Raw genomic sequence first — 14,346 nt, forward strand, 5'->3', positions numbered from 1 at the left:
TAAAAATAAGAAAGATTCTTCCACTCCCAAGATGGAAAGAAATTCATTCATGGATTCTTCTAGTTGTTGTGTTTCTATTTTTACACAGGGATTTAGGGATTTCTGATTCATCTGCAGTTTATGCCGGTACATGGTGTGCGGACTGAATCCAATTTTATACATATATGTATACACAGACACACACACACACACTCACACACAGGGAGTCTCTATTTTAAAAATATTTTAATTGAGATTTTTAAATTGAGATTTAATTCACATACCATAAAATTAACCCTTTGAATGTGTACAATTTAGTGGGTTTTAGTATTTCACAAAGTTGTGCTGCCATCATCGCTACAGTCTAAATATGTACGTATCTATGTATGTATATATCTGTTTGCTTGTTTTTCTCCAAATGTCTATGTAGTCTCAGCGCCACATATTAAAAACTCCATCTTTCTGCCAGAGATTGGAGATGCTGCAGTTGTTAGTAAATTTCTGGGTGTTCGGGGGTCCAATTACGTTCCATTGGTCTGCTTGTCCATCTGTCTCGATGTGTGGGAAGCCTTTGCCAACTACAGCCCTGGCCTAGGATTCTGGAGGGGGCGGGGGTGGGGGGGGGGAACGACCGACACGTGGCCACGCCTCTTCAAGGCCTTCAGTCAAGTTCTGTGACGAAGAAACAGTGTCCTGTTCCAGCTCACCAACAGAGATAAAAGCTTTAATCCTCAGCGACTGAGAAGAAACCAACTGGGCAGGAAGATGGTCAGCAGGAAACCCTGGGAAGGAGAGATACCAAGGATCAAGACACCCCCCCATTCTTGAGACCCCCATCTCCTCTCCTGGCTCCCCAGCCCGGGGCGGGGGCCCGCCCCTTCTCTGGACGTCTCCCCCTTTCTGAGGGCTAGTGGACCCGGGCCAGGGACTGTGGCATCCAGCTCTCTGCCTAGGATTGCCCCAGGAAAGCACCTGCACAGCGTGGCGGAGGCACTCAGGGGTTTGGGAGGCGAGGCCAAGTGTGTCCAACGCCTGCCAAGCGAAGTCCTCGGGACTCACCACGAACAGCCTGCGTTTCAAGGGACTTGTTTCAACCAAAAAGGGGCTTACTGTTTGCAGGCAGGAAGGGGGTCAAGAAAAAGAACTCCCCTCCCCCTAAGCCTAAGCTCCCAGGCCCCCTCTGAGAATCCCCGAGTCCCACTCCTCTTGCCGACCACGCCCCAGACACGCCCCGGCCACGCCTCCTAGGCCACGCCCCCTCGAGAACCCACCGCTTCCGATCGTGGCTCCAAGGTAGCTCATCTTATTCTTTTTTTTTTTTAAGGTCCTTCCTTCCTTCCTTCCTCCTCTTCCCTCCTTCCGTTCTATTTTATTGAAGTATAGTTGATTTACATCCACTGAAGCTCTTCCGAGTCTGAGTCTCGGTCCTCTCTCAGACGCACCCCCCGACCCCATCCCCACCGCGCCCCTGCTCCTAAGACCTTCAGCTGTCTCTAAGCTCCTCCCCCCTCAGAGCCCTCCCCTTCTGATCTGTGGGTCTGGGTACCGTGGAGACTGCATACACCGCTGCAAATGGATAGGGGCTCCTGTCAGTTACTGAAGATATGTTGATGAGGATACCTTTGCCCCTGGAGGAGGAAGCATCATTTGGAAGGTAGTCATTGCCAGGGAACAGAGGGTCCCGCTGATTTCCCCACCTCCACCCCTTAGGCGCTGTCCTAATTTGAGAAAGATCAGAGAGACGGGGAAGAACTGGAAATGTGGATGGGACAGCTGGGGAATGGAAAAAGCCCGGAGGTTGGATGGGGGAAGATCCCGAGTGAAAGACAAAGAGACTGCGGCTTACCTGGTGACCATTTGGGGCAGGACGATCCTAGTCATCTGCAGGAGGAATGGAGAGGACCCTGTCTTTCCCTTTCCACTGCTTTCACCTGCCCAGACTCCTGCCCCCTCCTCAAGTTCACTCCTATCCCCCTACCTTCCCTCAGGGAGTATTCCTCTAGCACTTCCTCTATGCCAGGCCCAGTTCTGGGGGACGCTGGGGATCACCGTGAGTGGTCAGAGCTCGCTGACCTTGGACCCAGTCCCTCCCAGCCCCGACTCATCTGGACCGCAGACATCATGTTGCAGTTTATAACATCCAAGAATTTCTGGGGGAAGAAAATGCAACCAATCAGTTCTTCCCTTCACCAGCCCTGCCACAACTCTGATATTTTCTAGTTTACTTTTCTTTTAATATGGAACACTTTTTTTTTGTCGGTACGCGGGCCCTCTCACTGTTGTGGCCTCTCCCGTTGCGGAGCACAGGTTCCGGACGCGCAGGCTCAGTGGCCATGGCTCACGGGCCCCGCCACTCCGCGGCATGTGGGATCCTCCTGGACCGGGGCACGAACCAGCGTCCCCTGCATCGGCCGGCGGACTCTCAACCACTGCACCACCAGGGAAGCCCCTGGAACACATTTTTAAAACGTAGCTTCTACTAGGATTTAAAATGCACATAAACTTTGACACATCAACTCCACTCTGGAAATTTATTCCTTTCTAAGATACTCACACATGTGGGAACTGCACATGTCCAAAGATATTCATCGCAACACAATTTGTAGTCACATATACTAGGAAACATCCTGAATGCCCATCAATACTGGGATGACTAAATAAACACAGGGTAGCCAATGGATGGATCACTGCGCACCAGGTTAAAAGAATGGGTCAGCTAATTATTCTTATTAGAATAATCCCCAAGATACATGCCTACCTGTGAAAGGTAAAGTGCAGAACAATAGGCTGCCGCCATCTGGATAAAAGATCCATATACATACTTCCCTACGCACAGAGAAAAACAACTACCACATTTTAAATTGGGGGTCACTTTGGGGGGATAGGATTGGAGGGAGAAGGGAAATTTTCACTTTCATTTCATAAACTTCTCTCTTTGGATTTTTTGATCAGTAAAGATTTTTATAAATGTATACCATACACGTACCAAAGTGCATAAATCTTTAGTGTAAAAAATGAACACAAATCTTTAGCCTCTACCCACATAAAGAAAGTATTGACAGTTTCCCAGATTCTTCATCTCCTGCAGTCATTATGCTTGCCTCTTCCCCAGTTAACCACTGTCTGACCTCTAACACACTCTAGAAGAGTTTTGTTCAGTTCTGAACTTCATTTAAGTGGAATCGTTGAGTATGTATCCTTTTATCTCTGGCTTTGTCTGCTAAACACTGTTTATAAGATTCTTCCGTGTTATGTGTAGCAGAAGTTCATTCATGTTCACTGCTATAATTTTGCATCGTATGAAGGCGGCATGCTTTATTTCTCTAATCAACCCACTCCCGGGCATATATCCAGAGAAAACCATAATTCGAAGAGATACATGCACCCCAATGTTCACAGCAGCACTCTTCACAATAGCCAAGACATGGAAACAGCTTAAATGTCCATTGACAGAGGAATGGATAAAGAAGATGTGGTACATGTATACAGTGGAATACCACTCAACCATAAAAAAGAATGAAATAATGCCATTTGCAGCAACATGGATGGACCTAGAGATTATCATACTAAGTGAAATAAGTCAGACAGAGAAAAATAAATATCATATGATATCCCTTATATATGGAATCTAAAAAGATGATACAAATGAACTCATTTATGAACCAGAAACAGACTTGCAGACTTTGAAAACAAGCTTATGGTTACCAAAAGGGAAAGGAAGGGGGGAAGGCTAAATTAAGAGGCTGGGATTAACATATACACATTGCTACATATAAAATAGATAAACGACAAGGTCCTACTGTACAGCACAGGGAACTCTACTAAATATTCTGTAATAGCCTAAATGGGAAAATACTCTGAAAAAGAATGAATATATGTATATGCATAGCCGAACCACTTTGCTGTACACCTGAAACGAACACAGCATTGTAAATCAACTACACCCCAGTATAAAATAAAAATTAAATTAAAAAACGTTTAAATGCCAAAAAATAAAAGGAAGAATTCCAGTTGTTCCACATCCCCAACAACACTTGGCACTGACAATATTTTTAGCGTTAACCATTTTAGTGGCTGTGTAGTTGTAGCTCACTCTGGTTTTAATTTGCAGTACCCTAATAAGAATGAGGTTTATTTCTTAAAAGTTCAGGGCAGGGCTTCCCTGGTGGTGCAGTGGTGAAGAATCCACCTGCCAATGCAGGGGACATGGATTGGAGCCCTGGTCTGGTAAGATCCCGTGGAGCAACTAAGCCCGTGCGCCACAACTACTGAGCCTGCGCTCTAGAGCCCGTGAGCCACAACCGCTGAAGCCTGTGCGCCTAGACCCCGTGCTCTGCAACAAGAGAAGCCACCGCAATGAGAAGCCCGCACACTGCAACGAAGAGTAGCCCCTGCTCACGGCAACTAGAGAAAGCCTGCGCGCAGCAATGAAAACCCAATGCAGCCAGCAATAAATAAATAAAATAAACAAATTAATTTTATTAAAAAAGGCTAAAAAAAAAGTTCAATGCAGCAAGAAGATATAACAATTATAAAGATATACAGACCTAACAACAGAGCCCCAAAATATGTGAAGCAAAACACCATATACAAAAAAACTCTAAATGGATCAAAGTCCTAAACGTAAGAGCTAAAATTACAAAACTCTTGAAAGAAAACAGAGGAAAAGCTTTATGACGTTGGGTTCGGCAATGATTTCTCGGATGATACTAAAAGCACAAGCAGCAAAAGAAAAACAGATAAACTGTACTTCATCAAAATTCAAACCTTTTGCACAATAAAAGATATCGGGCTTCCCTGGTGGCGCAGTGGTTGAGGGTCCGCCTGCCGATGCAGGGGACACGGGTTCGTGCCCCGGTCCGGGAAGATCCCACACGCCGCAGAGCGCCTGGGCCCGTGAGCCATGGCCGCTGAGCCTGCGCGTCCGGAGCCTGTGTTCCACAACGGGAGAGGCCACAGCCGTGAGAGGCTCGCGTACCACACACACACAAAAAAGATACTATCAACAGAGTGGAAAGGCAACTTGTGAACTGGCAGAAAATTTACAAATCATTCATTTGATAAGGGATTAATAACCATAATATATAAAGAGCTTCTACGACTCAAACACCAATGGGTCAAAGAAGAAATCACAGAGGAAACTTAAGAATACTTTGAGACAAATGAAAATTGAAATTAAAACACAACATACCAAATTTACATTTATCTAGATTGGCTAAGAAAGAAAATACTGAAATTACTAAAATCAGAAATGAAAGTGGGACATTACTACTGATGCCACAGAAATAAAAAGGATTATAAGAGAGTACTATGAACAACCGTACACCTATAAACTGGATAATCTAGACGAAATAGATAAGTTCCTAGAAACACAAAACCTACTGACTCAATCAGGAAGAAATAGAAAATCTGAATAGACCCGTAACTAGTAAGGAGATTGGACCAATAATCCAAAATTTCCCAAGAAAGAAAATTCCTGGACAGATGACTTTGCTGATGAATTCTACCAAACATTTAAAGAAGAACTAATGCCAATTCTTCTCAAACTCTTCCAAAACATTGAAGAGGAGAGAACACTTCTTAACTTATTCTATGAAGCCAGCATTGCCCTGATACCAAAGTCAAAGACACTACAAGAAGGGAAATCTACAGACCAGTATCCCTCATGAACATTGACACAAAAATCCTCAACAAAATGCTAGCAAATTGAATTCAACAGCATATTAAAAGGATTATACACCATGACCAAGTGGAATTTGTTCCTGGAATGCAAGGATGGTTCGATATACAAAACTTGACTAATGTAACACAACACATTAACAGAATAAAGAAAAAAATCACATGATCACCTCCATTGATGCAGAAAAGAATCTGACAAAATTCAACACCTTTCATGATTAAAACATTCAATAAACTAGGAATGGAAGGAAACTATCTCAACATAATAAAGATATGAATAATGCACATAAAATAATACATATAATAACATGAAAAGCCCACAGCTAACATCACACTCAATGGTGAAATACTGAAAGCACTTCCTGTTTTTGCCATTTCTATTCAACACAGTACTGGAAGCTCTAGCCAGAGCAACTAAGCAAGAAAAGAAGTCAAAGGTATTCAAACTGAAAAGGAAGAAGTAAAATTATCTCTGTTTGCAGATGATATGATCTTACATGTAGAAAATCTTAAAGATTCCACAAAAGAAGTGAAAACTAATAAGCAAACTCACAAAGAAGTGGGATACAAAATCAACACCAAAAACTCAGTTGCATTTCTATACATGAACAATGAACAGCCCCAAAGTGAAGTTATGAAAACAATTCCATTTGCAATAGCATCAAAAAGAATAAAAGAATAGATACACTTAGGAATTAACTTAACCAAGGAAGAAAGACATATACTGAAAACTATAAAACATTACTGAAAGATATCAGAGAAGAGATACGAATTGGAAAGACATCCCATATACATGGGTTGGAAGACTTAATATTGCTAAGATGTCAATACTACCCAAAGTGATCTATAGATTCAATGCAATCACTATCAAAATCCTAACAGCATTTTTGCAGAAATAGAAAAACTCAGCCCAAAATTGATATGGAATCTCAAGGGACCCTGAGATTAGCCAGACCAATCTTGCATCATCATTTCCACTTCTGGCTATATGCCCAAAAGAATTAAAAGCAGATACCCAAACAGATATTTGTACATCAACAGTTCATAGCAGCATTATTCAGAGCAGCCAAAAGGTGGAAACAACCCAAGTGTCTATCAACAGATGAAGAGGTAAACAAAATGTAGTATATACATATGATGGAATATTATTCAGCCTTAAAAAGGAAGAAAACTGGGACACATGCTACAACATGGATGAACCCTGAAACTACTATGCTAAATGAAATAAACCAGGCACAAAGGGACAGATATTGTATGATTCCACTTATATGAGGCACCTAGAATAGCCAAATTCATAGAGACGGAAAGTAGAATGGTGGTTTCCAGGACCTGTGGGTAGGAAGGAATGGGGGGTGGGCGTTACTGTTTAATAGGTAAAGAGTTGAAAAAATCCTGGAGATGGCTGGTGGTGATTGTTTCACAGCAATCTGAATGTACATAATACCCCTGAACTGTACACTTCAATATAGTTAAAAATGACAAAATTTAAGTTATGTATATTTGCCATAACTTCAAAATAAAGAAAATAAAAAGAATGAAGTTCTGATACTTGCTAACAACATGGATGAAATTAAAAACATTATGCTAAGTGAAATAAGCCAGACACGAAAGGAAAACTATTCTATGATTTCACTTGTATGAGGTATCTAGAATTAGCAAGTCCACAGAGACAGAAAGGAGAGATAGATGCTACCAGGGGTGGGGAATAGGGAAGAATGTCGGGATACTGCTTAACAGGACCAGAGTTTCTGTTTGGATGATGAAAAAGTTATGGAAACAGATAGTGGTAACAGCTGTACAACACTGTGAATGTATTTAATGCCACTGAGTTATACACTTTAAAATGGTTAAAATGGCAAGTTTTATGTTACATATGTTACAATTCTTGAAAAAAAAATCTGTGCCATTTCCATTATCTTGGTTACATGTGGACCTCATTACATTATCTATTATTTCTCTTGCTTTCAATCACGATTTTTCTTCTAATGTTCCTGGTTGTATTTTGTTGAGTGCTGGATATTTAATATTTTAAAACTCGTATTGCTAATTCGAGTCCCTGGACTACATCGTTTTTCTCTAAAAATGGTTTGGTTTGGTTTTGCTTCTCCCCGGCAGCTAAACTAGGGGGCGCTAAAATATAAGATCAACTTAATCCCGACGGGAATCGAGATCATTTAAAACCTGGCTTCAGTTCCTATGAAACCTACTTTACCCTAACTCCTGCATTATAGTTTTCAGGATCCCAGCCTAAAGCCTGGGATATTTTCCAAAGCTTTGCACTACATTATTTGTTGCAGCTCGCACACTATGTTGAAAGCTCTGCTTTGCCTCTTAAACGCTCATCCACTTTGAAGGGGAATGTTGCTTCAAAGGTCAGATTCCCCCCTCTCGGATTCTTTCTTCTCTCAAATCTTGGTGCGACAATTCCTCATTGCCTGAGTAGTTTGATGCCTTCAAACAGTTATTTTAAAAATATTTTATCCAGCTCTCCTCATCGTTCTCATTTGCAGGGTTAGTCTTAAACCACAACTTCCTCTAACACCAGAGGCAGGATACACAGACTGCCTCTCTTTACATCTTCTAAAATGAGCCTATGCATTACTTTTTTTTTTTTGCGGTACGCGGGCCTCTCACTGTTGTGGCCTCTCCCGTTGCGGAGCACAGGCTCCGGACGCGCAGGCTCAGCGCCCATGGCTCACGGGACCAGCCGCTCCGCGGCATGTGGGATCTTCCCGGACCGGGGCACGAACCCGCGTCCCCTGCATCGGCAGGCGGACTCTTAACCACTGCGCCACCAGGGAAGCCCTATGCATTACTTTTGAAATAATAATATGTGAAATCTAAAAGCCATCCTGATCTCCTATTTTGTCTGTGTCTAATAATAATGGCCCACATTTATGGAGCACACAACTTAGGTCACGTGCATCGTTTTATTCCATTGTCGTATCAGCCCTCCAAGGTCAGCAAAAATATGGATTCCCATTTTATAGATATGAAACTGAGGCACTGACTTTCCCACGTGGCTCATTTCCCCTTAAAGTGAGCAGACTCAACTTGAACAGTTGTCCCCGTTGGGCACCGCAGAAGGGCGCCCCACGGAAGGAGAGACCTCCTTCACGTTCTAGACATCGTAGATTTGTAGCTCTCACAACAACGAACAAAGCTAGTGTGCTGCGCCGGGTTTTCCAACAGAGGGAGCAGTGTGAGGCAGAGGCACCCGCGGACTAGTACTCGGTTTTACTCACTTGGCGAAGTCCTCACAGTCGAGCAGTTTCCTCAAGCCAGGTGCATATTGCTTGCCCACATTGTTTACTGAGTGAGAGGGGACAAATTGTTTGTTTCACTCCAACGGGCCCAGGGAGACGGGGTAGGGGCAAAAGGGAGGGCGACCACAGAGAGTTCCGGGCCAGGGTGAGCACGGGGGCGGTTGAGGGCAGCGCTCTTCCCAACAGGCACAGGGACGTACTCAGTACTCCGATCTCCAGGTCCTTCAGTCCTGCCGCAATGGCCTCGTAGATCTCCAAGCCTCCGGTGAAATCCACCTGGATGACTCGTGTGCTCTTGCCATGAAGCCTCTCTGGGAAGGTCAGTGGGAGCCAGGCCCTTAGCTGGAATCTGGTCCGACCTCTGCCCCCGTCCCTGTTCAGCCCCAGCCCCTACATGATGGCCCCAGATGCATAGATAGCTAGCTCCCCGCACGCGCCTCGGCCACCTACCGACCTCGTCCGGGATCACGCCCCAGACCACGCCCCCAGCCACGCCCCCGTCTAGCCCCAGCCCTTGACCCAGAACTTAACCCGCTCCCCTCTTCCCCATCTCACCTATCGCCTTTGCCTCGTGCTCCAACTTGCTCAGGTCTCGACTGATGAGGACGATGTTCAGACCTCTCCCGGCGAGCTGCAGGGGATGCATTCATTTATTTATTCACGAAAGCCACAAATATTTACTGTGTGCTGACAGGGTGCTACAGTGTTATAGGCACTGTGGATGCAGAGGTGAACAAAAGAGAAATACGAAAGTCTGCCCTCCTGGAGCGTGCATTCTGGGGAAAGACTATTCCAGACAGACAGAACAGCAAGTGCAGAGGCCCTTGCACAAAGGCTGGCAGCTTCGAGGACGCCATACAGTCCAGTGTGCACTGAATGAAGTGGCCGGTTGTACAGCAGCCCAGATCATGGAGCCTCGAATGCCCCAGTAAAGACTCTGGCTTTTATTCTCAGTGACATAAGAATCCAATAATTTTTATACTTTCCTTCCTTCATGCATTTATTCAAAATGTGTCTATTGAGCCCTTGCTCTTTGCTGGGTGGTGCTGGGGACACAGCATGCCCAAGATAGACCCAGTCTCACTCAGCAGCCAGAGGGTTCTCTCTGAAATACAAACCTGTTCCTGCCTTCCCCTACTCAGAACCTGCCTTGACTCCCCAGTGTCTCTGAGATAAAACTACACTCCTCACCGTGGCCTCAAGTGGCCTGGCTCCGGCCTGAGTCTTCAGCTGTCTCTCCTGCCGGTGGCCCTCTATGGGAATCCAGGCACAGCAGACAGGTCGTCTAGTCCCAAGAGCACCGCCTGAATTTTCCTGCCTCTGGGCCTTTGCACATGCTGCTCCTTTTGCCTTGAATGCCCTTCTGCTTGAAACGAAGTCAGCCAATATTTGTGGAACGGGTGCTCAGCAGCATTTGGCTGCATGTCTGACCCTCTCAACCTGCCTGTCTGAGGGTGACATGTTATGTGGGACTGAGCATCCATCAGCTTTGGAGGGGGGCTGGGCACAAACATCTCAACAGCTACAGCGTCTGAGAGGTTGATGCTGTGAAGGGCATTTATTCATTCAACAAACATTTGTCCAGAATCTGCTTGTGCCTGGCCTTGTGCTAGGTGGGGCTGACCAGCACAGCCACAGCCCTGCCCTCTTGGGGCTCACAGTGCAGTGCTGGGACAGACCGGTCCCCAGATGGCAATGACTCAGAGTGGCCATCACTACCGGCTGACTTGCATCCAGACACAAGTTCTCTCCCTTTCCACCAGGGTTGCCTTTCTATTCATGCACTAGCCTCCCCTCCCTTCTTGTCCACTCAAGGCCATCACTCCAGCTTTCCCCCATCTTTCTCCTTCATCAAAACCTCTCCCTCTTCTGGGTGATTCCCATCAGCATGAAATCCGACCAGAATCTCTCTCATTTTCTCTGTTTAGGCATTGGCCCATTTCTCATCACACCACCGCAGTTGACTCAGCATTCCAAGAGAGGATTGTTTATCCTGGCTCTCTTACCATACCCTCTTGTACCCAATCCAATCGGTCTCCCACCCCCGCCACGCCACCCAAACCACTCTGGTCACCGATAACTTCCATGATGGTAAACCCAGTGCTGTATTCTCGGCACCTCCCAATAGCAACTGACACATTCAGCACCCCCTCCTCCTGGAAACATTCTTTTCCGTGGCTTCCAAGACCTCTCTTCCAACCCCGGTTTCCCCCCCATTCTCAGTTTCTGTGCCTTCTCATCTTCTGTACCTCTTAACTTTGGGTGCTCCAGGGAGCACTCTGGGGTGATTCAGACTGTGCTCCCCTTCTCCATCAACACCCACTACCTCAGACACCTCATCTAGTCTCATGACTTTAAATGGGATCGTTATGTGGATGACGCTTCCACTTATATCTCCACCCCAACCTCCCCTCTGAACTCCAGAATGGCATTTCCAACTTCTGGAACTTCTCAACTTGGATACCTAATTGGTATCTCAAACTTGGAATGTCCAAAACGAGACTCCTTCCTGTTTCCCCCAAACTTGGTCCTCCCTTCAGTTCAACTCCATCTCAGTGACAGCAGCTGCATTTTCTGACGTATTCTGGTCAAAAATTTTATAGTAATTTATTTTCTGAGGCCAGCATTACCCTAATACCAAAAACCAAACAAAGATATTACAAGAAAAGAAAACTATAAACTAATATCTCTCATAAAGTCAGACACAAAAATTCTCAACAAAATATTAGTAAATCAAATCCAGCAATATAGAAAAAGGGTAATCAATAATCACCAAGTGGGGCTTATTGCAGGAATGCAGGGTTGGTTCAACATTTGAAAAATCAATTGATGTAATGTACTCTATAAACAGAGTAAAGAAGGAAAACCGTATGATCACCTCAACAATCACCGAAAAGTTACTTAACAAAAGTCAACCTCCATCCCTGATAAAGACTCTCAGCAACCTAGGTATAGAAAGGAACGTCCTTAACCTTATAAAGGTTACATAAATACATACACACATACATACATTTTAAAAACCTACAGCTAACATTAAACTTAATGGTTGAAAACTGAATGCTTTTCCCCTAAGATCAGGAACAAGGGACGATGATGTTCACGCTTACCACTCCTCTGAACATCCTATTTAATTTCCTGGACAGTACAATAAAGCAAAAGAAATAAAAGGTATACAGATCGGAAAGTCAGAAATAAAGTTGTCTCTTACACAGATGACATGACTGTCTACAGAGAAAATCCCAAGAAATCCACAGAAAGACTACAAGAATGAAGAGCTGAGTTTGGCAAGGTTTCGGGTTACAGGGTCAGAAGTTTGGAGTCATAGTCCGCATCCAATCTTTTTAATAAATCTTGTCAGCACTACCTTCAAAATCAATCCAGAATCCAAGTACTTCGTATGCCTCTATGCTGTCACCCTGGTGTAAGTTATCAAGATCTCTTGCTTGGATTTTGCAAGAGCTTTTTAGCTGATCCCCCTGCTTCCATCCTCACCCCCCTATAGTATCGCATCCCTCTTCAGAACCCACGTCACTCAGCATGTTAAAGTCTCCACCATAACCTACCAGATTCCCCGTGATCTGCCCTGAAATTGCATCTTTGCCCTCATCTCCTACTGTTCCCCTCTCCCTTTCATTCTGATACAATCACAGTGGCCCCTTTCCTGCTTCTCCAACAAGCAATGCTTCCTACCTCAGGGCCTTTGCACTGGCAGTTTCTTCTCCCTGGAAATTCCTTCTCCCAGTTATTCGCAAGACTCCCTCCCTCACCTCCTTCTGTTCTTTGCTAAGTGCTGCCTTCTCAGTGGCACTTCTAATTATCCTATATAAAAATTGGAACGTGCGCACTCCCCAGGGCTCCCTGTTCTCCTTTCCTCATTTATTTTTCTCCTTAACTCTTACAACCATTTGATACACGATACGTTTCATTTGTTTATCTTATTTACACCGGTCTCCCCTCACTTCAACATAAGCTTCACGATGGCAAGGTCTTTTGATTTTTTTAAATCTATTTTGTTCACTGCTGTACCCCTGGCACCTAGAAGATGCCTGGCACGTGGAGGTGGTATATAAATATGTTTTGAATGAATAAATCAGGACAAGGATGGGAGAACATCAAGGGTCTGTAGAAGCCCAGTGTAAACACCCACCCCCACCCTGGGGAGCAGAGGGAAGGCTTCCTGGAGGAGAGGACGTCTGAGGGAACCAGATAAAGCACACAATTCTCAGTCTAATAGGGTTAGCTGACAACAGACAAACAGACAGGAGAAGCTCTCCCACCACACACGCCAAGCCCTGGCTCACCTCACGTTCATAAGCCTTGCTGATGCCGTTGGTGGCTCCTGTCACCACTAGAAAGAGGGCAGGAGGGAAGCACCCCCAGATCCAACCCCCTATCATCCCCCCCACTGTCCCTCTTGTCCCTTTTTGCACCTTTTCTGGGACCCTCCTTCACTGAAGCCCAACCCCTCCTGGTTCGAGAACTTCATGCATTCCATGCCTCCCTTGCCCTAGTTGCTCCAGCCTTCACCTGTCTTTCTTCCAGGAGTCCCTGGCCTCTGCCCTGATTAGGGACCCTCATCTGTCATCTGTCCTCGTTCTTGCTGTCCCCACCCCCACCTGCCTGGCTCGGAGCCCTCCTTCCTCACCTGCCCAGGCTCTGTGCCCCCGGAGCCAGGGCTTGCCCCGGCGTGCCTGGGCAGCAGGTAAACATAGACTGTGTAGCTCGCCCCCCAAGTCGCCCACAGCAGCAGGCACGTGGCGGTAACCCTCCCCTCACTCTCAGCACATCCCAATCCGACTCCATCACAACCCCAGCCAACAAGTCATCCAACCTAGGGCCAACGAGGCTTTCTTTGGGAGCAGCTATTTCAAGCCTGGCCTGCCTACTCCGCCTTAGCCCCGCCCACACTGCTAGTCAAGAATTCCGCCCCGCCCCTCACTCTAGCCACGCCCATTGGGGGGTTTATTCTAACCAGTAGCCTCGCCCATCGGTCCTAGCACCTCCCCTATCTAATTGGGCCACACTTGGGCTTAATGTCTGTCCTGAATCCCTTTAGAGCAGGTGTACATCCAGCCTCCCCTCAGCCCACAGAGCTGGGCAAAGGGTGCCCACAGATGACCACCGTTTGGGTCACTGAACTCAACCTAGATGCTGCTGGGGGCCAGAACCGATAATAGCGATCAGTCACTAGAGGGTTTTGTCAATGCACAGTTTGAAGAACTTGACCTACAGATTATCTGCTTGGGCAGTGTAAAAGCTAAAGCCCTTACAGCGGCTTTACGTGACCTTCCTCCTCGTTCCTCTTTTGCAAATTCTATTTTTTTTTACTTGTTCTTAGTATTTATCATTTAATAATAATAAACTATAATTATTTATTTATAATTATTATAATTATAATTATTGAAAATATATAATTATATAT

General features: G+C 45.3%; 1 protein-coding gene across 1 annotated transcript; it reads right to left on the bottom strand.

The window, feature by feature from the left end:
* Positions 1-280: 280 nt before the first annotated feature.
* Positions 281-13,757, bottom strand: LOC112415346 (very-long-chain 3-oxoacyl-CoA reductase-B-like). The gene is given in 13 exon segments (XM_024768271.1): positions 281-761; positions 952-1,088; positions 1,181-1,223; positions 1,526-1,607; positions 1,826-1,868; positions 2,093-2,129; positions 8,900-8,970; positions 9,125-9,235; positions 9,480-9,555; positions 13,226-13,272; positions 13,570-13,617; positions 13,620-13,697; positions 13,700-13,757. Coding segments are annotated over 13 exon segments (852 nt in total). The 5' UTR covers positions 13,728-13,757; the 3' UTR covers positions 281-710.
* Positions 13,758-14,346: the final 589 nt, after the last annotated feature.

This window comes from Neophocaena asiaeorientalis, unplaced genomic scaffold (assembly GCF_003031525.2).
Source record: "Neophocaena asiaeorientalis asiaeorientalis breed wild unplaced genomic scaffold, Neophocaena_asiaeorientalis_V1.1 scaffold629, whole genome shotgun sequence".
Classification (NCBI taxonomy): Eukaryota; Metazoa; Chordata; class Mammalia; order Artiodactyla; family Phocoenidae; genus Neophocaena; species Neophocaena asiaeorientalis.